Consider the following 21,765-nt stretch of genomic DNA (forward strand, 5'->3'; position numbering starts at 1 on the left):
TCAAAGCCTTGTGGGGCATCATATATGTGAACTTCCCCACCCTTCCAGATCCTACTGGATGGAGATTAATGAATTCTTGGACCACAGCAAGTCTTTCAGTGTAAAGTGTGAGGGAGGTGGCAAGAGCAAACTATTTCCCTTCATTGCCTTCGGACTTGGAGGCGGGATCCTTGGTAGTGAAGAATTCCAGCTCCACCTCACGAAGTAAATATAAAAATGGTCAGAGTCAAACATATTGTTTCTGAAAGGAAAGGCCATGGGACTGGGAGTCAGGAGACTTGACTCATCTGCTGTGTGACTTTGGACAGGGTACTTAATCTCTCTCTACTTCAGTTTCCACCTCTGTAAAAGGGGAATAGAGTACCTGTCTCCCCTCTCTTTTAGACTGAGTCTATTTAGACTATGATCCCTGTAATAGAGGTATTTGTTAAGTGCTTACTCTGTGCTAAGTACTGTACTAAGCACTGGGGTAGATACAAGATACCCAGGGCTCACACAGGGCTCACAGTATAAGAGGGAGAATGGGAGTTGATTCATTCAGTCATACTTATTGAGTGCTTACTGTGTGCAGAACACTGTACTGAGTGCTTGGGATAGTAAAATATAACAATGAACAATTTCCCTGCCCACCATGAGGTATTGAATCCCCATTTTACAAATGAGGAAACCGAGGCACAGAGAAGGAAATGACTTGCCCCAGGTCACACAGCAGGTGTAAGTGGTGAATTAGATTAGAACCCAGGCCTTCTGACCCCCAGGCCCGTGCTCTTTCCAAATGACCCCCCCACTTCATAGTTGCACAAGGACTGAGAGTGGCTACCCCAGTGCCAAGCCCAATGCTTGGCACATAATAAGCACTTAATAAGCACTTCTTGAAAATGTCTCAGTTCATCAGCAGACTTTTTTCTTCCTAGTTCTCTCAAACAATGGCTTCTGTTGCTATTGGTAGAGTAAAGCTTAACATAGCAACACTGAACGGGAACTTCAACACAAGTATTGAACCATTCAGTTTGTAATTGAATGGTCTTAAAGACCGTTGGCTGTCTGAGATGCTTGGTGTATTAAGTGGACTAGTAACTTCTCATTCTTTCCCATCTTCTTTGTTCCCACTTTCTCTTATGGGACTTGTGGTTTTTTTTTGAATCCACATCCATTGTGAAGTTGGAAATTGAAGAGTGGGCCAGGTTCTTACCTTATGCAACACTATAGTAACTCAGCTCTGAAGTTTTTTGAAGAGTGAGATTTAGCCCCTTGTGTTTTGTCTGAATTGCCTTATAGCAGCATATAGAATACAAAGAGATTTTGAATACCAAGGTTCAGGGAACTATTTAAAACATTGCATTTATAAGTATTCAGAATGCCTGGAGAATTTTGTATGAAGCCAAACAGAATGGGGAAGCTGGGTGGATGTAGTTGCCTGTGAAAGCGTCTGTGTTTCTCTAGTAATTTGAAATTGAGTGATTCAACCCTTCTCCCTCCCCTCCCCCTCTTACCCCCTGCCCCCCTCAAAAAATTGGAAATAGGCCAGTACACAGTGGTTGTGCTTTGTGTTGCCAATTAAGGCCTAGATTGGAGGCTTGATTCGGGAATCCTTGGAAAAAGCTTTGTTTCCATTAGTAAAAGGAAAAAAAGGAGAAAATCCAGGGGAAGACATTGCGGGTCATACCTAGCTCAGTGGGGGATGTTGGAGCAGTCTCTAGAGTAGCAGATCCACTGGATTAAAAAAAAAAAGACAAACACTTATTATCCCAATTTAGAAGTAGAGCACTACAATAGGACAAAACTGAGAATGGAGATCAAAAGGAGGAAACTCGTAGAAAAAGCGAACATTATAAAAAGTATCACAAAATGGTTTAAGTTTGTAATACTTCTGAAAATTTTATCATAACTCCTGTTTAGACTGTGGAATTAATGAGATATGCACAAAATAAAATATTTTCAATGTTAGTAGAATTTTAGGGTCCTAACATCCTTGATTACTTAGGGCTATGTTTTGGGTTTTTTTTACAACTTTAATTGGAATAAAAATGCTTCATTAATTTTGTGTTTTGGATCTTCTTTGAATGACAAAATATTCTTTATCAGAAGCAATACAGTACAGTCTCAACTATTTTTTATTTTAACAACTCTGATGTTGAAATGAGTCTAAAGGAAATATATTTTTTAGCTGCTTCAGTTTAAAATATTATCTTTGATCCTCCTTTGCACAGATAATGGGTCAAATGGTTGCATCGAGCTCAGCAGTGTGTTTTTTCCAGTGTCTTACTGTGTGCAGAACGCTATACTAATCATTTGGGAAAGTACATTATAACAGAATTGGTTAGTTTTGGATCTTTTCTCAAAGTCTTAGAATGTTACAAAGAGCCCGGGCTTAGGAGTCAGAGGTCATGGGTTCAAATCCTGGCTCTGCCACTTGTCAGCTGTGTGACTGTGGGCAAGTCACTTCATTTCTTTGTGCCTCAGTGACCTCATCTGTAAAATGGGGATGAAGACTGTGAGCCTCACGTGGGACAACCTGATTACCCTGTATCTACCCCAGCGCTTAGAACAGTGCTCTGCACATAGTAAGCGCTTAACAAATACCAACATTAATTAAAATCATTAGGAAATTCAGTTTAATCATGCTTTATGCTTTAAAGTGGTTTGCAATAGAAAGTTGTCTCTTTCCTTTGGCAACCAAACCTCTTTGAAAAATGTAAATCTAGGTCTGTATTAAGGAGTTGGAGGTGGAGACAACTTGGTTTAGGGTAGTATGGACCAATGCAGGGGGCTGCAACCTTTTGGGCCAGAACAGCTAAGTTTATTTTGGTTTGGTTTGGAAATTGTATTAGTTAAGCACTTAGTATGTGCCAGGCACTGTTCTAAGAGCTGGGGTAGATGCAAGATAATCAGGTTAGACATGGTCCCTGTCCCACATGGGGCTCACAGTCTTTATCCCCATTTTACAGATGAAGTAACTGAGGCACAGACAAGTGAAATGACTTGCCCAAGGTCACACAGCAGACAAGTGGCAGAGCCGGGAGTAAAATGAAACTTTTGAGCAATTGCTGTGCAAAAAGTCAGTTGTAAAATTTAAATAGAAATTGGGGAGGAGAGGAGGAAAGGAAAAAGGGCAGTAGGGAAAGAAAGGACAAACTTAATCTTGGTTCATATGGAAGAGAAGTTAGGCAGGATTTTAGAGTGGAAGAGCACTGTGCTGTGTCACATCTCACCCACTCCGTCATCTTCCTCTTTGTCTTCCTCCTCCAGTGTTACTACCACTGCTCCAGGCCTGGCACCCTTGGAAGGTGACTCTTGTCCTTCAATGCACATGGGGAGCTTGGCTCCCAGCCAGAGAATCTCCCTGCCCCCTGCCTGGAATGTGACTCACGGCTGCCACGCCAGTGAGCAAGGGCAATGTCACGCCCAGGTTGGGGCTATTATTGCTCCCTGCCCCACCCCCCTACCCAGCGGGCAGCCATCTGCTGCCACTACCAGTACGCAAGGTGCCCAGTGCCCATGGGGAAATGGAGTGGTCCCATTTACTACCCGGCTTGCCCGGCTGCCTCGACCCTGCTGTTGGACCTTAGAGACAAAGGTATTTACATAAATTATTTGTAAATAATTTATGACTACCCATCTCCTCCATTAGAATCTAATCCCTTGGAGGGCAAGGACTGTAATTTTTGCTACTCATGTAGTCACCCAAGCGCTCGACTCAGTGCTCTTCACCCTTTGGATCAGGCGTTGCCAAACCGCCGCTCAAGCTTCTTCAGCTGCTGTGTGACCTGCCCAAATAAGCTCGATTATTTGTTCTTATTTCATTTCCCAGTGTGTCGCCGCTCCAGTCTTCTTGGTGTCGGTGGTGGTCTGCCCCTGTTGGCCTGGGCCAGGGTGGGGTTAGAGTTAGCCACCTACCTCCAACCCCTGCCATGGCTGAATCTTGCTCAGTGCCATGGCTCACCACTCTTTCTGCACTCCATGCTCCCGTGAACACCTGTTCTCTTGCCATTGCTATTGCGGGTACTGAGGCTGTCAGCCACATTATCTTTTTGATTTGCATTCCCCCCATTCAGTAGAAGCTCAGTGAATTCCATCAGCCTATTGGGCAGGGAACATGCCTGCTAATTCTGTTGTATCATATTCTCCCAATCACTTAGTACAGTGCCCTGCACACAGTAAGCGTTCAATCAGTATCATTGATTGATTGATTTTGCACATTTCTATGATAGTGTCAGAATTGGCATGAATTTTGGAATATGATAAATGCAAGTTTACAAATATTTCTCTGGAAACTTTCCCTTCTGACTCTTTCCCTTCTGACTCTTCTACAGAGTTTGGAGATTCTTTGGTTGTCACCTGTGGTCAATACAAGAATCAGTTCTCATTATTCTGGTGGTCATCTGTAGGGCTTCTGCTTTGGGGGGCTTTTTTTAGATTTACATAAACTTAGTTGGGCAATTTATTCCATTTTAATATTACATCTTTCAGTTTCTTCTACTTCTCTTTCATGATGAAGATCATTATGCAGCCTCTCCTGGCCATAAGGAACATAATTTCTTTGATATTCCCCTTTAGTTGCCTGAGAAGAATTCCTGCTGTGTGTATCCTGCATTGCCTGTTCTTGCTCTCCTTGTTGTTGAAAGTGTCCTGTCATAGAACTTGATTTTTCCATTCTTTTCTTTCAAACCTTAAATTGTGACATAACCTGTGACTGTGAAAGGATCCTATATATTCCTATATATTGAGAAGTGACAAAAGATTAAAAAAATATTTGTTGCTTGCATTTAATGTCAGACTGAAAATATCTCATTGAAGGACCAGTTTTGTTGCATGAAATAAATCCATATATTATGTCCAAATATTTTTCTATTTTGATGTCTTAAGATGCTGTTCACGTATTATTATAGTTTGTTTGAATTCTACATATTGTACTTCATTCCCACTTCTTTGATTGTTGCATTCACTTTTATTCTGTTTTATTTCTGCATCTCATGCTCACGGATTAAACAGGTCTGTGAATCTTCTCAGTGCATGCAAACTGAATAAATCTGCTCCCAGGTGAGGGCTTATTGGATTTATTGTAGTCTTAGCTGCTAGCTCACTAGATCTTCCCTTCCCTTTTAACTCAGTAATCTGAAGAGGTATCCATTCTCCTAATGTTTAGTTATGTGCCTCATCATATAACTTTATCCATTGTTGATTTTATTTTAAGGATCATTAAATAGTCTTAGAATAAATGTGGCAGTGCATCATAAACTCTGGAAGGAATTATTCTGGTTGCATTGAGTCAATTCTCCCATGCTTAAATTTCCTTACTGGGAGAAATGTAATTTGGGAGGGGCAGGAATATTTGCAAGCTTCTAAAATGCTGTTGCCTTTATTCCTGCCTATGCCATGCATATACTGATATAATGTACTGAACGTACCCTATTTTTGGAGAGAGTTAATGTTCTTCCCAAAGTGGCTATTCATTCATTCATTCATTCATTCGTATTTATTGAATGCTTACTGTGTGCAAAGCACTGTGCTAAGCGCTTGGGAGAATACAATCTAACAAACCGGCACATTGCTGCCCACAAGAACTCACAGTCTAGAGGGAGAGCAGACCTTAATATAATTAAATAGATAAATTACATATACATACAGATATATACATATGTGCTGTGGGGATGGGACGGAGGATGAATGAAGGAGCAAGTAAGAGTGGCGCAGAAGGGAGTGGGAAAAGAGGAGAAGAGGGCTTAGGGAAGGCTTCTTGGAGGAGATGTGCCTTCAATAAAGCTTTGAAGTAGGAAAGACCAATTACTAGCCAATTACTAAGAATTAAATATAAGCTCACTAACATCTTGGTTAATATTCTTACTGATTATACTTACCTGTCATTATTACAAATTTTCTTATTGCACCTTGCCTTTAACTGAGTTCAAACTGATTTACTTTTTAAAGGTGAGTATTTGGTATTGGTGAGTGCTTAGATTTGCTTTGTCCTTCAAAATACTTATTCATTTTTTAAAAAGGAAGGAAGCAGGCTTTTAGATTAGAAACAGGTTTTATTAAATAGTTGGGTTCAGTGCTATTTTAGGACTTACATCAAGGTTCCAGAGTGAATGTAGGGAATGTTTCATGTTTATATTTCTAGTATTGTTTTTCCCACAAAATACTGTTGAATTAAACGTTTATACTTTAATAATAATAATGTTGGTATTTGTTAAGCGCTTATTATGTACAGAGCACTGTTCTAAGCGCTGGGGTAGACACAGGGTAATCAGGTTGTCCCACGTGAGGCTCACAGTTAATCCCCATTTTACATATGAGGTCACTGAGGCACTGAGAAGTAAAGTGACTTGCCCACAGTCACACAGCTGACAAGTGGCCGAGTCATATTCGAACCCATGACCTCTGACTCCCAAGCCCGGGCTCTTTCCATTGAACCACGCTGCTACTTTACTGTCCTACTGTTTGTTAGTTTCAGGTTGAGTTGAAGAAAATTCAACCTGAAGTCTGGGTAATTGCTGTGGAATAGTACTAAATATGAAAAAGTATTATTCAGTGATCATCCCCATTCTTTGCCCCTAGAATGACATTTGGATTCAAAAGCAATGAATTGTGAAATTCGGTACATAATCAAGTCACTCATCATCATAGCATTCAAGTCAGTATAAGAAGGCAGGACTTCATTAATCATTTTAATTATTTGATTCTAAAAAAAAAATTGGCAGGGGAGTGAGTCATAACAGCCCTTCTCAGCGAGCTGTTAGGCCATTATTTTTCTCCCTGCAGTTTGCTACACGGATTGAGCACATTCTAATCGGTAATGATGAGGAGCCTTTTTTACTTCACCTCCTCTCTAGGATTAGGTCCCCAGAGCCTCCAGGGGCTTGGGAAACTGGAATGACACCCCAGAGTTGCCCCCGGGTGGGGGGAAAGTTTTACTCCTGGCCCAGATTGTTTCCACTCTAGAGGGCTCTAGGATAGGAAGATTGATTGTAGGACAGACAGGCCAAAGTCCGAACTATGCTGTTTAACCTACTCCCCTAAAGGGATCAGAATCCCTGGTATAGATTTAGGGGAAGCGAGGTTGTGTGAAGGTGCAAGAAAGGTGCAAGTAGGAAGATCAAATAAGTATTAATACCAAATTTAATCTCCCCCCGGCCCACGCTGAGTTCACTCTCATTCTTGTCACATGATTGGCTAAGTCGCTGGGGTCATCTGGATGACAGGTTAGTAATAATGATTGTATCTGTTAAGGGCATTCTATATGCTAAGCACTGGGATAGATGCAAGGTTATCAGGTTGTCCCACGTGGGGCTGACAGTCTCCATTTTACAGATAAGAAACAGAGAAGTTAAGTGACTTGCCCAAAGTCACTCAGCTTATGTGGCAAATCTGGGCTTCAAACCCATGACCTCTGACTCCCAAGCCTGTGCTATTTCCACTAAGCCACTCAGCTTCTTGGGCTCCCATTCAAACCCAGTACTTCTATGCTCCCCCACCCCCCATCCCCCATCCCCCAGTCTGGTCTCACTGGTGGTGTAGGCAAAAGTGGCAGGAACTGACTCAATATTAGCTGCAGAATAGCAGTGCCAGAAGACATTTCGCCAGTTTGCTATCCTACTGGTCACAGTGGTTAGTGACTGACTGCTGGAAGGAGACACACTAGGAGTCATAAGTGAATTCATAATTGGCAACCTAAACAGTTTTGTCAACCCCTGGAAAGAAGCTGATGACCTAAGGGTATGAATCTGACCAACGGTATTGTGTTGGAACATTAAAATCAATCTAAGCACATCTGATTCCAAAAACTAGTTAACAAGATCTTCCACTTTTAATGAAGCCCTTTATGTTGTTTGAAGTTAAAAGAAAGGCTATCTATCCTTCCTATCTTCTCAGTAATATTTGTACATTAATAGAATCAATAAGGCAAAATTACAGTCCACCCCTAAAATGAAAAAAAACTTTCAAAATAATATTTTTTTAATGCTTACTTTGTGCCAGGCACTGCACTAAGCACTGGGGTAGATAAAAGCTAATAAATTTGGATGCAGTCCATGTCCCACAGGGGACTCAGTATTAATCCCCATTTTACAGATGAGATAACTGAGGCACAGAGAATTTAAAGGACTTGGCCAAGGTCACACAACTGACAAGTTGTGGATAAGAACCAAGATCCTTCAGACTCTTAGCATTCTAACTTCCCCCAAGTTTCGCAGTAAGCTACTATATGCATACAGTGAGGGACAAATGGAAATTGCACTTTAGGGAAGGAGATATCTGAAAAAATTGGAACTAATTGTTTATTTAGAAAATAGTTGGCCTCAACCGTTTGCCCAAGTCATGTGAAAGTCCTGCAAAATTCAGTAAAGGGGTTCACTGGTTTGGACAATCAGCACTTTTTTGGGTCAGCACAACATCAGAGAAGCAGCGTGGCTCACTGGAAAGAGCACGGGCTTTGGAGTCAGAGGTCATGGGTTCGAACCCCGGCTCTACCACTTGTCAGCTGTGTGACTTTGGGCAAGTCACTTAACTTCTCGGTCCCTCAGTTACCTCATCTGTAAAATGGGGACTAAGACTGTGAGCCCCACGTGGGACAACCTGATTCCCCTGTGTCTACCCCAGCGCTTAGAACAGTGCTCGGCACATAGTAAGCGCTTAACAAATACCAACATTATTATTATTGTTAACATCAGGGAGGTGATATTCCTGTTACTTTTTAAACACATTTCCTCTGAACATATCCTTTCTACTGTGCTTCAACCCATCAATCACTGGTATTTATGGAGTGTGTACTGTGTTTAGAGAACTGTACTAAGCTCCTGGGTATAGGAGCAGCATATATATATATATATATACAGCATAGCTGGGACACATTCCCTGCCCACAAGGAGCTTACACTTCACTTTGTTCTCCTCATATAAGAGTATCAGCGGTCGCTCCAGTGGCCACCCAGAAATATTCCGGTAACTTCATTTAAGACTCCTTGTTCTATGATCAAAAGAATAATTTCAGAAAAACATGGAGACACCACTTAAGTGTGAAGTTGGTTGGAGTAATTCTTAGAAATGTTAATTTCCAGAAAATTGGACTCCATTTTTCATCTTTGTAAAAATGAACATCTTCAAAAATGCCAAGATGGCCTATGTCCCAAGGTTCCTTATTTAATTTCATCTTCATCATTAAAAATTAAGTTTAAAAACTATTTATGATCAGGTTAGTGTTCTTTGGATTCCAGTACTTCTGTTTAGAAATAAACCTGACAATTTTACAATTTTATGTGTCAGAGGGAAAGGAATACCACGCCAAGTATTGAATATTAGGTTGGTTAAATGAGATTATTTTACTTCCATCTCCTCTTCCACTGCTGCAGTTATGAAATATGATCTGACCTCGTATGTTCTTTCTAGCAGAATCAGTGATTATACTTCTGACCAAAGGTCAACAGTTCCAGTGGAGACTCAGAAAAGCACACTTTACTCATAAAGTCAGGCTTTAAGTTTAAAAGCTTCTAAAATATTATGATCCAGATTGATGGGTATTTTCTTGATTTCAGAAACAAAGGAAGTTGTTAGTTTCTTTAATATTTGAAATTCCTTTTGTGAAAAAAATACAGTTGTAATCTCCTTCCCCTCTTAGTACCATCAAAAGAACAAGCTCAACTGAGCGTGTGTCTCCTGGAGGCCGGAAGGAAAGCTATGGAGATTCCAAAGGGAGCCGCAATCGAACGGGATCGACTAGCAGTTCTTCTAGTGGGAAAAAGAACAATGAAAGGTAATGGATAGTTTAACATTTATTATGTATTTAGTTATAACTAAGCTGATATTTGCTATCGTGTGTTTTCATTACAAGTTTTGGCTAGAATATTAGGCAATTATTTTTTGAGTACTTACAGTGTGCAGAGCACTGTATTAAATGCTTGGGGGAGTACAGCACAACAGAATTGGTAGACGTGGTCCCCCTGCCCGCAAGGAGTGTGCACTCTTGAGGGGGAGGCACACATTAAAATAAATTACAGATCTGTACATAAGTGCTGTGGGGATGAGAGTGGGATGAATATCAAGGGCTTAAAGAGTACAAATCCAAGTGCTGCAAGAATGACACAGAGTGAGAGGGAGTAAGAGAAATGAGGATTTAGTTGGGAAAGGCCCCTTGGAGGAGATGTGATTTTAATAAGACTTTGAAAATGGGGAGAGTGATCGGCTGTCAGTTATAAAGGGAAAGGGAATTAGGGAACGTAAGTCTGACAGTGTGAGCCTGTTTGGATACAACATGCCTCAGGGAAGAAAGACAAGGTTTAAGAACGAAGTGTCAGAATGGGTGAGCACTACAGTGTGAGCTTCTCTTAGTGCTGGGGCTTGCAAAAGCACAGTCCCCCGTGTTATAGGAGAAGTCAAAGTGCCACAATGAGAAAGGTCAAAACCAGTGGTGGTGTTCCTGGGTAAATATGAGAACATCAACCAATGAATCAATGGTATTAAGCACTTACTGTGTGCTCCAGTACTAAGCATTTGGGACAGTACAACGGAGTTGGTAGACACATTCCCAGCCCACAGCGAGCTCTATAGTCTAGAGGACTGAATGGGCAGTAAGCTAAACAGATCCTGTTCCTCACCCCTGACCAGAGACTCCTGGCTCCTGTTTCTGAGCCAGATGGATCCTAGAGTATCTGAAATTGATGCAGCCTTAGACATTTTAAGTTTCAAACAGCTTAATGGATCAATTTTGCTCTGAATTCAGATTTCTTAAAAATTGGTTTTATCCAAAATGTGAGTGATATAAAGGGGAAAGAGGTCAAATAAAGCATTTAAAAAAACTCGCAAATTTTTAGGAAACCAAAAACAAAGGACTGTGATGTCACCTCTTCAGCCCTAATAAAGGAGTGAAGCTGTTATTCATTGAGGATATTTAAATTAGAGAAACCCTGCTGGGTAGTTGATTGAGAAGAATGTTGACACTCAGTATAATTTATTAGAGCCAGCCATTCCCTGGCCTTTGACAGTGTCTCTAAACTTTCCATCAATTAACAGCACTTGTTTATTGATTGATTAAACTCTCCCCTTAGTTTCCTTTAACTTTCTGAGAGTGAGAAAAATTCAGACATGTATTCTGCTAGATGGGAGATTTTTAGTCAAAGTTATTCAAATATATTGTGTACATTCCAATATATTGTATCAAATGAGTGATATTCCTAAATTAGATTTGCCTATCCCCTTACTGAGATGCAAATCTCTGTGGTCTACTCTATTCTGGTCCATGGGATCCTTGTTTTAGGTTGGATCAGACTATAATCAGGCCACATTATAGGTAAGATCAAGTTCTAATGTGTATATTTAAAATGTATCATGCCCATACCCAAAAAGATACGACACTAAGTGATTTAAATTATACCCCTCTCATAAGCAGCCAAACTTCCTGAACTCATATAAAATTTAATTGGAAAATTTTCTTTACTTCAGTTTAGTGGTCATTATTCCAGTTGATTGATGATGATGATGGTATTTGTTAAGCGCTTACTATGTGCCAAGCACTGTTCTCAGCACTGGGGTAGACACAAAGTAATCAGGTTGTCCCACGTGGGGCTCACAGTCTTAATCCCCATTTTACAGATGAGGTAACTGAGGCACAGAGAAGTTAAGTGACTTGTCCCAAGTCACAGAGATAAGTGGTAGAGCTGGGTTTAGAACCCACGACCTCTGACTCCCAAACCCGGGCTCTTTCCACTAAGCCACACTGCTTCTCTGACTGTTGCAAGGGGAAAACGATAAGTAAAGATGACTTGACCCATAGGTATACAAAGGGAGAATTTCATCAGCTAAACCCTTTAATCACAGTGCTGTCAACTTGTCTTTTCAGTACCTTCTTGTCTCACTTCATATCATATCTCAAGGGCATTCAGACTAGTATATCCTACTGGATTAACAGTTAAATCATTATCATTTATATTAGACTCCAATGAGGTTGATTATTTTTCCTCACTAGATCTGTACTGGGGTCTCTTTTCTGTTTATACCCAGCTAGAGCAAAAATTACTCACCACTATGTGATAACTATCATTCTGTTTAGGCCCCAGTTGCCATGATAGAACCAAAGTCCCAAATAAAATAATAATGAAAATTGGGATTAAATCAGTAATACAAAAGGAAAGATCACAACAGCAAATACTAAGGACAAGGTTTTCCAGGTAATGTTTTCTACCACCAAGGCTTTACTCTGTCAGGTTCAAGCTGGGGATTTGATTTTATACATGCGTATAAGCCATGTGGCCTGTATGAAAGCTTTGCTTAGGGAAATGTTGGAGAATAGGTTTTAGTTGATTAAACACCCAAATTAAGATAACTAAATTAAACTGTTCTAGCATCCTCTTTAGGTATTGCTTGGGTGGAGAGAAATACATTACCACATATAGAGCTCTATATACATAGCCGTAATTTATTTTAATGTCTGTCTTCCCCTCTAGACTGTAGGGAATGTGTCTACCAAGTCTGTTATATTGTACTCTTCCAAGTGCTTAGTACTACTCTGCACATGAGTGCTCATAAATATGATTGAATGAATATGAGAGGAGGCAGCAGTACACAACCCAGCCAACAACCATGTTCAATTCCCCCACTTCCCTTTACTCTGGGTTTGTTTTTTTTATGGTATTTGTTAAGCGCTTACTAAGTGTCAAACACTGTTCTAAGATCTGGATAGATACAAGTTCATTAGGTTGGACATTGTCCCTATCCCACATGGGGGTCACAGTCTAAGTAGGAGGGAGGAAAGGAGAACTGAGGCACAGAGAAGCTGAGTGACTTGCCCAAGGTCGCACAGCAAGCAGTTGATTTAGCTGGGATTAGACCCAGGCCCATGCTCTTTCCACTAGGCCATGCTGCTCCTCACTTATTACATGCTAAGAATTCTATTAAGCACTGGGATAGTTACAGTATTAGCAGATTGGACACACTTGCTGTTCCATATAGGGTTCATGATCTAAGGGGAAAGGAGAACTGGTACCCCCATTTTACAGATAAGGAAGGTAGCTAAATGACTTGCCAGATGACTTTGCAGACAAGCAGTAAAGTGGAGATGAGAACTCAGGTCTCCTGACACCCCAGACCCATGCACTTTCCGTTAGGCCATGCTTCTTCTTGAGCCAATAGGGCTTGGCTCTACCCCTAGCCTGATATTGTCCAAAAAGCCCCCCAGGTAAGGGTAAGGAGGGGGAGTAAGGAGGCGTGGCCCTCTTGCCAGTCCACCAATCTGGATAACAGTTTATTAAAATAGTCTTCAAGAAATTTGTGAATTATATTCTTAGGGGATAAATTGAAATTTATAGTTTCAAGATGGAGCTCTGCGTTACAGCGGTATTTGTGCTAAAAGGGACTGTGAAGGAGCCCAGTGTGGTAGACGGTGCTGTCTTGATATTGAACATGGAGCTGGTCTAGATTTCTAAACTGGACTCTCTTTGGGGTGGTACTTTAAGGTTGAGATTTTTAAAATCGAGTGCCATTGCATTCCTTTCTTTACTTAAATTGAAAATTTCAAAATGTATACTTGCACTCTAGGGTGCTATATTTATAAAAGCTGCAATTTTATAAATAGGAAAAATAAATAATATTTCAAAACAATTTAAGAAAGGTTAAATAAGGCAGCTTTTTTCATATTTGATTAAATTAGGTAACCCTTGATTTTGCAGTCGTGTAGATAATTTATGTGAACCAAATTAAAATCTTTTTAAAAAAATTTTGATAGTAACAGGTTTCAAGTAAAAACTTATAATGAGTAGTCTATTTTAATCATCAAAAATTCTACCATAGTAAATTTCTTATTTAGATTACACAAGTTTCATGATAGATATTTGGATTTGTAACTGAAGACATTTTCTCAAAAGTTTTGGCATTTGCATGAAAAGATTTAAAATATGTATTTTTCTCAAATGTTTAAATTTAAAGAAGTCTGAGTCATGAAATAGGGTCTCCAAAGCTGTGAAATTCTGAGGTTGTACAGAATTTGATTGAAATGCCTTATTATAAAAGCAGCTTGTGAATTAATTTTTATTTCTAACATGATTTGGTCCATTCTGTAGAAATGGCTTTGAAGTTTTCCCCTAATATTTCTTTGGATATTGGGCTTTTTAAATCTGAGTATCATGACAATACTCTGTTGATTTCCTAAAAAATAATTAAAGTGAAGCCTCCATCTAGTTAAGGCTCACTCTAGCAGTCAGTTTCTTATCAGAGGATTATGCTAACAAGATGACAGCACCCATGGATATAAAGCTGGAGGCGGATGCATAGTAATTAATATAGGGGAACAGACACAGCTTGTACACATAATGCTTAATGTGTGGCTCTCGGTCCCTCCAAATGCAGAACGAGCTCATGCAAGTTGACCCAAAATATTTAGATCCTGGCAGCCCTTACTTCTTGGCTCTGCCATTGGCCATCTGATTTTTATTAAGAATTTCCAAAAAGAGAATCTGGATTATGCAAACTTCAACTCTGCTTTATCTCTTAAATCCTTCGTCTTTTGTTAATGTACTGGGTAAATATTTCCATGAGAAATATTGAGCGTTGAAGATAAATTGCTTTTATCAAAAGGTGCTCCTGTAAGAAATTTTGTTTTTGAAAGGAAAGGCAACAATTACTAATAATTTTCTAAAAATAACTTCTACCACCTAAATTTACTCATTTTCAAGGGTTTGGTTTCTTTGGAAGAATAAGAGAGAGGGGAATCAGGTTGTGGAGGAAGGAGATATTTGTCTTTTAATGGCATTTGTTAAGCATTTACTATGTGTCAGGCACTGTACTAAATGCTGGGGTAGATACAAGTTAATCAGGTTGGACAAAGTCCATGTCCCACATGGGGCTCATAGTCTTAATCATTTTACAGATGAGGGAACTGAGACCCAGAGAAGTGAAGTGACTTGCCCCAGATCACACAGCAGGCACCTGGCAGAGCTGAGATTAGAATTCAGGTCCTTCTGACTCCCAGGCCCATGCTGTATCCATTAGGCCCTGCTGCTTCTCATTGGGCCCATTCCTCCAAAAGGAAGGAAGCAACTGGAGGAAGTGGAGGGAACAAATGGTTAGATAAACTGTGGTGGCTGGGGTCAGACCAAAGCCATAAATAGACGGTGATCAAAATACTAAAGCCGGACCTTCGGAAGCATCCTTTGAAGATCTTTGTGGGCAAAATCTGATTCTTACTTGCTACATTTTCAGTTTCAGCATTCACTCTGAGTTCCCTGTTATTAGTAGTTATGGAAAGCTTTTAGACTGTGAGCCCGTTATTGAGCAGGGATTGTCTCTGTTGCTGAATTGTATATTCCGAGTGCTTAGTACAGTGCTCTGCACATAGTAAGCACTTAACAAATACCAACATTATTTTTGCCCCTTCTGCCGGAGTTGCCAGTACTGTACTATGCAACAACCTTACAGGTTTGACAAATTTCCACAAAGAATCTTTTGACGTGTGAGTCCCCATGAAGCCCTCATGTAATGTACATAGCTTGTGTTATAGCGTGTCTGCTTCTTGGACCATGATCAGGGAAAGACTGGTTGTCATTCATTTCAGAAGAAAACAAAATTGGAGACACCAGAAATGGACCAAAATACGAAACCAAATCATTCCTGCAAGGTAGTTTCACCCTAGTTTTTGTTTTTATTAGTTATTAGTGTTTATCGAATCACAAATGGAGGGGAGAGGAATTCATTATAATCCAATGGTATTTACTGAGTACTTACTGTGTGCAGAGCACTGTTCTAAGCGCTTGGGAAAGTACAATACAGCAATAAAGAGAGACAATCCCTGCCCACAACGAGCTCGCTTTGATAAAAGAGTATCCAGAATTCCACATAGGATTGCCAAAACAGTGTGTATGATTCACAGACAGCCCATAGAAATGACCTGAAATTGGTCACGTCTGTAAAGCCTGAAAGAACATTTGCACGTCCATAAATACGATCAGTAGCCACCAGACTGGGGAGCTGAGGAATTCTTCCAAGATGTCATCGCTGCTACCGTAGCCTCTTCCACTTTGCCACCCCCTCCTCATTGAAAGCCAGACATCCCGGTGGCAAGTGGTTGTACACAGAATTTGTTGTGGGGCTGGCCAGCTGGTCCCATGTGGACAGCCCCTGCTGCTGAACCTCCCCCAGAACGCCTGCTGTTGGTTGCTTTGGCTCTTCAGCTCTTGGCCAAAATTATAAAATTAATTAAAAAAATAAAAGCTTGCAAGGCAGTATTTTTCTTAGTACTGTTTGCAAAACAGTCCACCTCAGTGGCTTAATGTAATCAAAGGCACTCCTACCAGAATCGCCAATGCCCAGCAAAGCAGCCTTTGCCAAAGGCCTTTTTGCAAAAGTCGAAAAGATCAGCAATTTTGCATTAGGGAAAACCATGCTACAAAGGAGTAAAATGGTGTGTTGCGTTTCAAAATAACTGAGGGAAAAAGAAAACCGTACGAAACATTGATTCATTGGCAAGTCCACAATTGATACTGCAGTTATTTCTCAAATGATTAATGAGATCTTGGTGGCTTAAAAGTGTCCATATAGCACCATCTATTGGCGATAATTCAGTTTTATAGACCTTTTAACACACTTTAAATGAATGAATGAATTCATCATTCATTCATCCAAATGAATTTAGCCAGCGGTTTTGTTTGCCCCTTTTTGAACTGGATCTTTTTTCTAGTCAAAAGAGAGTATGGTAGTTCAAAATTGGATACAGTATTATGTAAATGACAAAATAAATTGAATTTGCAGAACTGAGTATAATTCAAATGCAATTTTAGTTAGTATACTAAGGTATCATCAGTCAGTAGAATTTACTGAGGCATACCAAGTAAAAGTGCTCTATGAAGTACTTGGAACAGTGCAGCAGAAATAGAACACGTGATCCCTGCCCACAAAGAGCCTATTCTCTAATGGGGAAAATAGATATACAGAATTATAAATAAGTATTGGGAGCAGAGAGAACAATAATAAAATAAGTAGTAGAGAAAATATTTATTGTGAGCCCCAATCTGGGACAGGAACCTGATTATCCTTTAGGTATTCCAGTGCTTGGCACCTAGTAAGGGATTAACAAATACTACTATTATTATTATTACTATTGAAGTATTAGAATGAATAAGCAAATGTATACTTGACTATATGTATAAACGTTTCCCAAGGACAGATATAATCAAAAGGTGTAAGAGTAATTGTATTGATTAAGCTCCTACTCTGTGTAAAGTTCTGTACTAAATTCTGGGGGAAAAGTATAAGTTTGAGAATTAGACATGGCCACTGCCCTACAAGAAATTCATAAACTAAGAACAAGAGGGGAGAGGGCACTGACGAAAGGTGAGTAAATAAAGGTGAAAGAATAAAAACTCCAAAACAACATAAAAGACAAGTACAGTGAGAAATACACAAATACTTAAAGCAACTTGGCCTATTGGAAGGAGGCCTGGGTGTCAGAGGACTTGGGTTCTAATCCCAGCTCTGCCACTTGCGTGCTCTCTGACCATGAGCAATTCACTTAACTTCTCTGTGCCTCACCTTCTTCAAATGTTCAATGGAGACCCAATACCTGTTCTCCCTCCTACTTAGACTGTGAGTCCCATGTGGACCAGGGACTGTGGCCCAGTTGATTAACTGGTATCTACCCTAGTGCTTAGAACATTGCTTGGCACATAGTAAGTGCTTAACAAAGACCATAAAGAACATCTAGAGGAGCAGATTTTTAGCCTCCTTAAAGATCAGAGTCCAACAGTTACAGTAGCTACAACAACCTTTAAAAGCTTTCCCAGGCTTCTAAAAATTCAGTGGACATGCTCTTATTACTTCCCCTCCCTACCATAGAGGAACAAAGCAAAGACTGTTAGGAAGTTCTGATGGTGTTGAGGCACTTAATTACATAGTGCTAAGGACGGCTTTTGGTTTGATGTGAAGGGGATGGTGTGGTCTTCCTGGAGGAGGTCTGATGCCTTTGAAAGTGGAGAGAGGTGTGGTCTGGCAGGGTCAGGAGCAAGATATGGTTAGAATTGAGTTTGGGAGGAGCAAGGACTGCATGTTGGGGGAAGAAGTAGGTAAAGAGAGCTGATATGTAAGATGGAGAAAACCTGAGGAGAGTCTTGAAGTCAGTGGTAAAAAGTTTTGATTTGATCCTGAAGGATTTGGGCAGTAATTAGAGGTTTTTGAAGATGGAGAGGTGTGTACTTTATAAGCTCTTACTTGTGAAGTGTGCAGAATAAAAGATTTCCTTGAAGAGTGGAGTTGTATTTTAATTTGTTTAACATTTAATTCACTAATATCTGAATTTTATGCAAATATCAATTGTTCAGAGCACATTATTTTCATAAGTACCTTTATGAAATAGCACTTTTGGTGAAATGAGAGAAGTTGCCTATTAAGGCTGTTTTAAGAAATGTGATGGCCAGGCCCAACCATTTATAATCAATCCATCAATCAATGGCATTTATTCAGTGTAGAGCACCCTACTAAACATTTGGGACAGTGCAGTACAACAGAGCTAGCATTAACGTTATTGGCCCTCAAGGAGCTTACAGCCTTCAAGGGGAAACAAGCATTAATAAAAGTAAATTATGGGTATGTACATAAATACTGTGGGGATGAGGGTAGAGTGAATATCAAGTACCCAAAGGGGTACAGATCCGCATGCAAGGGCAACACAGAAGGGAGAGGAAGTTGGGGATAAGAAGGCTTAATTGGCCTTAATTAAAAAATAAGTATGAATAATCTATATCTTTAATTTGTAATTTTCTTCTGCCTGTTGGATGTTGTTGGTAGCCTGGCAAATAGATTTCAGAAACTGCCTAAGTACCACTTTGTGCTAGCTTCTAACATGGGTCTCCTCCGTACTGTAATGAAATGTTCCAGTAGTGATATATTTGTTATTAAGGGCAAAGACAGTGCAGGCGACTCTGTGATGAAATGAACTATTGAAATTCATAACCCAGATGCTTTCTGTAACTTAAATGTGGATAATCTGCTAAATAAAGTTTGTTTCATTTTCACAGCAAACCCAAGGAACCTATGTTCAGTGCAGGTAGGTCAATTCTATTTTGCCCTTTGGATACCTCCCACTCTGTTCTTTGGAGCTTGAGCTGTGACTACAGATTAAGCGTTGCAGGGAATTGGAAACAGGACCGAGAGTGCTTTTCCCCTCTCAGTCATTGGCTACTGTGGTGTCTGCATGGTGGCCAGAGTCTTTGTAGAATATGTGCACCATGGCAGTTGAGTTACCTATGGTCAAGTGGTTCAACTAATAATTGGTACTTTTTCTTGGTCCACTCTCAGCGAAAAGGTCATAGAGACTTGTACTCCTGTAATCGGTCCCTATCAAAACCGGATTTAAGGTACTTGAATAGAGGGCATGGAGGGGAATGATTGAACTTCCAGTGCCCCTGGGGTAACAGTGTTCTCTAGGTGGACTGGTCCAGAGCTTCCTGTTCCTCGGTTACTGACAAGGTTTGTTTCAAAATACTTATATTTCTTAAAAAGGGGGCAAGCGGGAGATTTCCAGCGCATCGCATTGTAACCTTTCTTAAAGTAACTTTTTCTTTTTCTGTCTCGATTTCTAAGCTTCAAACTAATAGCTGACATACCTTTACGGCACATTTTGTATAAAGGTAGATAGCATTTTAACGCATGAATTTTATTTTAAATTTCATTTGAAAAGTAAATAGATTTTAACTGTTACCTTTTAGAGGAATCCATTCATTTTAGAGAATAAAATAAGCTTTGCTTCAGTGATTTTTTTCTAAATGAACCATGAAGAAATATAAACTTGAGTATTATCCTGTATTCTTAGGATAATTTCATGATCTATAGAATCTCCCAGAAAAAGGTTTTATCTGTAAAAACTCAAAGAACTAGGTATTCAATCCCTTGAAAAGGAGCAGGTTAGCATCTATCTGAAAGCAGCCAGACTTCTGCTAGACTGGGGTCAGTTCAGTCTTGTACTTGCAATCTCTTGATCTAGCCCTTCTGTCTCTGTCTCTGTAATCCCAAGGGAAACGCCGTGTGACCCACTGCAAAGGTAGGCTTCTCCTCGGAAACCTCATAGCTCTCTGAGCCAAAATATGGCCTGGGCTTCAGAAATTTCCTTTTTGTACAAGCAAGGCTTGTATAAAAGATTTTTCTTTACGAGCCTGTGTTTTATTTTGAATTCAAAGAATCCTCGATTGTCCCCTTAGAGGCACTCTACTGGGGTAATATTTGGATTTTGGTTCATTTTGACCAACTTTTTGAATATTAAAAAAATAAAATGAGCTATATGGCAAATTAAGAGCTTTATGGTAATCCCTGGATGACCCACTTTTTAAACATGATTTGTTGCACTTCTGCTGAAATGTCCCTCCTAATGAGCTTATACAATTGATTGGTGTTTGCTGTTCTCCTAATGTTTGCCTGAAGAAGCGTTGCTTCTCCTATGCTAGCTTTGGTAGATGTAGCTTCTCGGAATTACCATTGCATAATGCCAGTAATTAAATTCAGAGCTTTTTTGCTGAGGTCAGTAATGTCAGATTTTGTTATAATTACTCCTAAATTCTTCACTGACCAATCAGTGTTGTAGAACCAATGTGTACATTTCATGTGTGTATATTATTTGTTTTTTCATTTTGAAATGTGAGGTTTTTTTCATATTCTCACTAACCAGTGCATTCTGTAGATGTTGACTCAGTCCTAATGGAGGAACTGATTCTCTACTATTTCTATTCTTATGACACCACCGATTCTGGCACTTGGTACTTTTTGATGCTCTGAGGTCCTCACCCAAGAAAAGTATTGGGTATCTAAGGCTTCTGCTCAGTTTGGCTGAGGTCCATCATACTTTAAATCACTAAAGCAATTCTGTTTAGCCTAAAATTCATGATATGAAGCTTTGAGCCACAAACCCTGGTAACTTCCAAAGTGTCCTTGACCCATTTAATGTGACTGTTAATGGCTGATACTGAGGTGTCAATAGAGATATGAAGCATAAAAACTGGCATAATAATCCATCAATATTCCACAGCATATTTGGATTGATGATCTTGAATTTTAAACTGTAATTCCTGCTGCTACAAGCGTGTGATGATCTTGTTGGATGTTTTTTAAGTGTTTTGCGATTGTGTGAACCCGAAGTCTGTTTTTAAAATGAATTTTCTTTTCTCATGTGTTCAGCAATAGAATGCCAACCACAGTATTAGTATTTCAATTTCTCTCATTCAATAGCTTAAAAAAAACTCAAAATATATAAGGATTTTTTGGTTCACAGTCTTATTTTTATTATACTGGAGATGCATTTGGGATCTGAAATGCATGAAAACATGCCCAATGAAATAAAATACAGCAAAACATTTAAAAGTGCAGTGAAAATTGAGCCCAGTTCTGTCCTTCACTTAGGGGGAGAATTCTTTCAAAGACCTGAAGAAAGGGAAGTCCATGAGCTTTGCACAAGGATGTTCAAGGTCTGCTTCAAGCAGAGAATGAAAGAGGTGGTGGAGGCTGGTTGCTTTCCCTTCTGTGGTGCTGGAGAGGGTGACAGTGACCGTGCCTTCAGGAGCTCTAGGTGGCAAAGCAGGGTTCCTTGCCCCTAGAACGCTTACAACATCCTCATCGCTAACTTGTACAGGTGTACCTTGTCCATAGTAATTCTCAATGCAATTTTATGACTTTTGCCCTTCCATTTCCTCTATGCCCATGACCATTCTATCCAGTAATTCTGCAGATGTCACTGACTCCAAAACTGCTTGATTCGCTTGAGAGCAAGGCTGGATCCCTTGATCTGCTAGTGGAACAGCAGGAGCCA

At 39.9% G+C, this 21,765-nt stretch overlaps 1 protein-coding gene across 3 annotated transcripts in view; it reads left to right on the forward strand.

Annotated features, from left to right (window-relative positions):
- The window catches only part of EML1 (EMAP like 1), a 204,870-nt gene that overhangs the window by 141,471 nt on the left and 41,634 nt on the right, over positions 1-21,765 (forward strand). For 2 of the 3 annotated variants that reach the window (XM_039911997.1, XM_029067993.2), the window contains 3 exons: positions 4,993-5,040; positions 9,613-9,747; positions 18,989-19,017. In XM_039911997.1, coding sequence (XP_039767931.1) covers positions 4,993-5,040; positions 9,613-9,747; positions 18,989-19,017 — 212 coding nt within the window. The remainder of the gene's footprint in view (positions 1-4,992; positions 5,041-9,612; positions 9,748-18,988; positions 19,018-21,765) is intronic. The other variant, XM_029067999.2, reaches the window with a different exon arrangement.

The sequence above is a fragment of the Ornithorhynchus anatinus genome, chromosome 1 (genome assembly GCF_004115215.2).
Source record: "Ornithorhynchus anatinus isolate Pmale09 chromosome 1, mOrnAna1.pri.v4, whole genome shotgun sequence".
Taxonomy (NCBI): Eukaryota; Metazoa; Chordata; class Mammalia; order Monotremata; family Ornithorhynchidae; genus Ornithorhynchus; species Ornithorhynchus anatinus.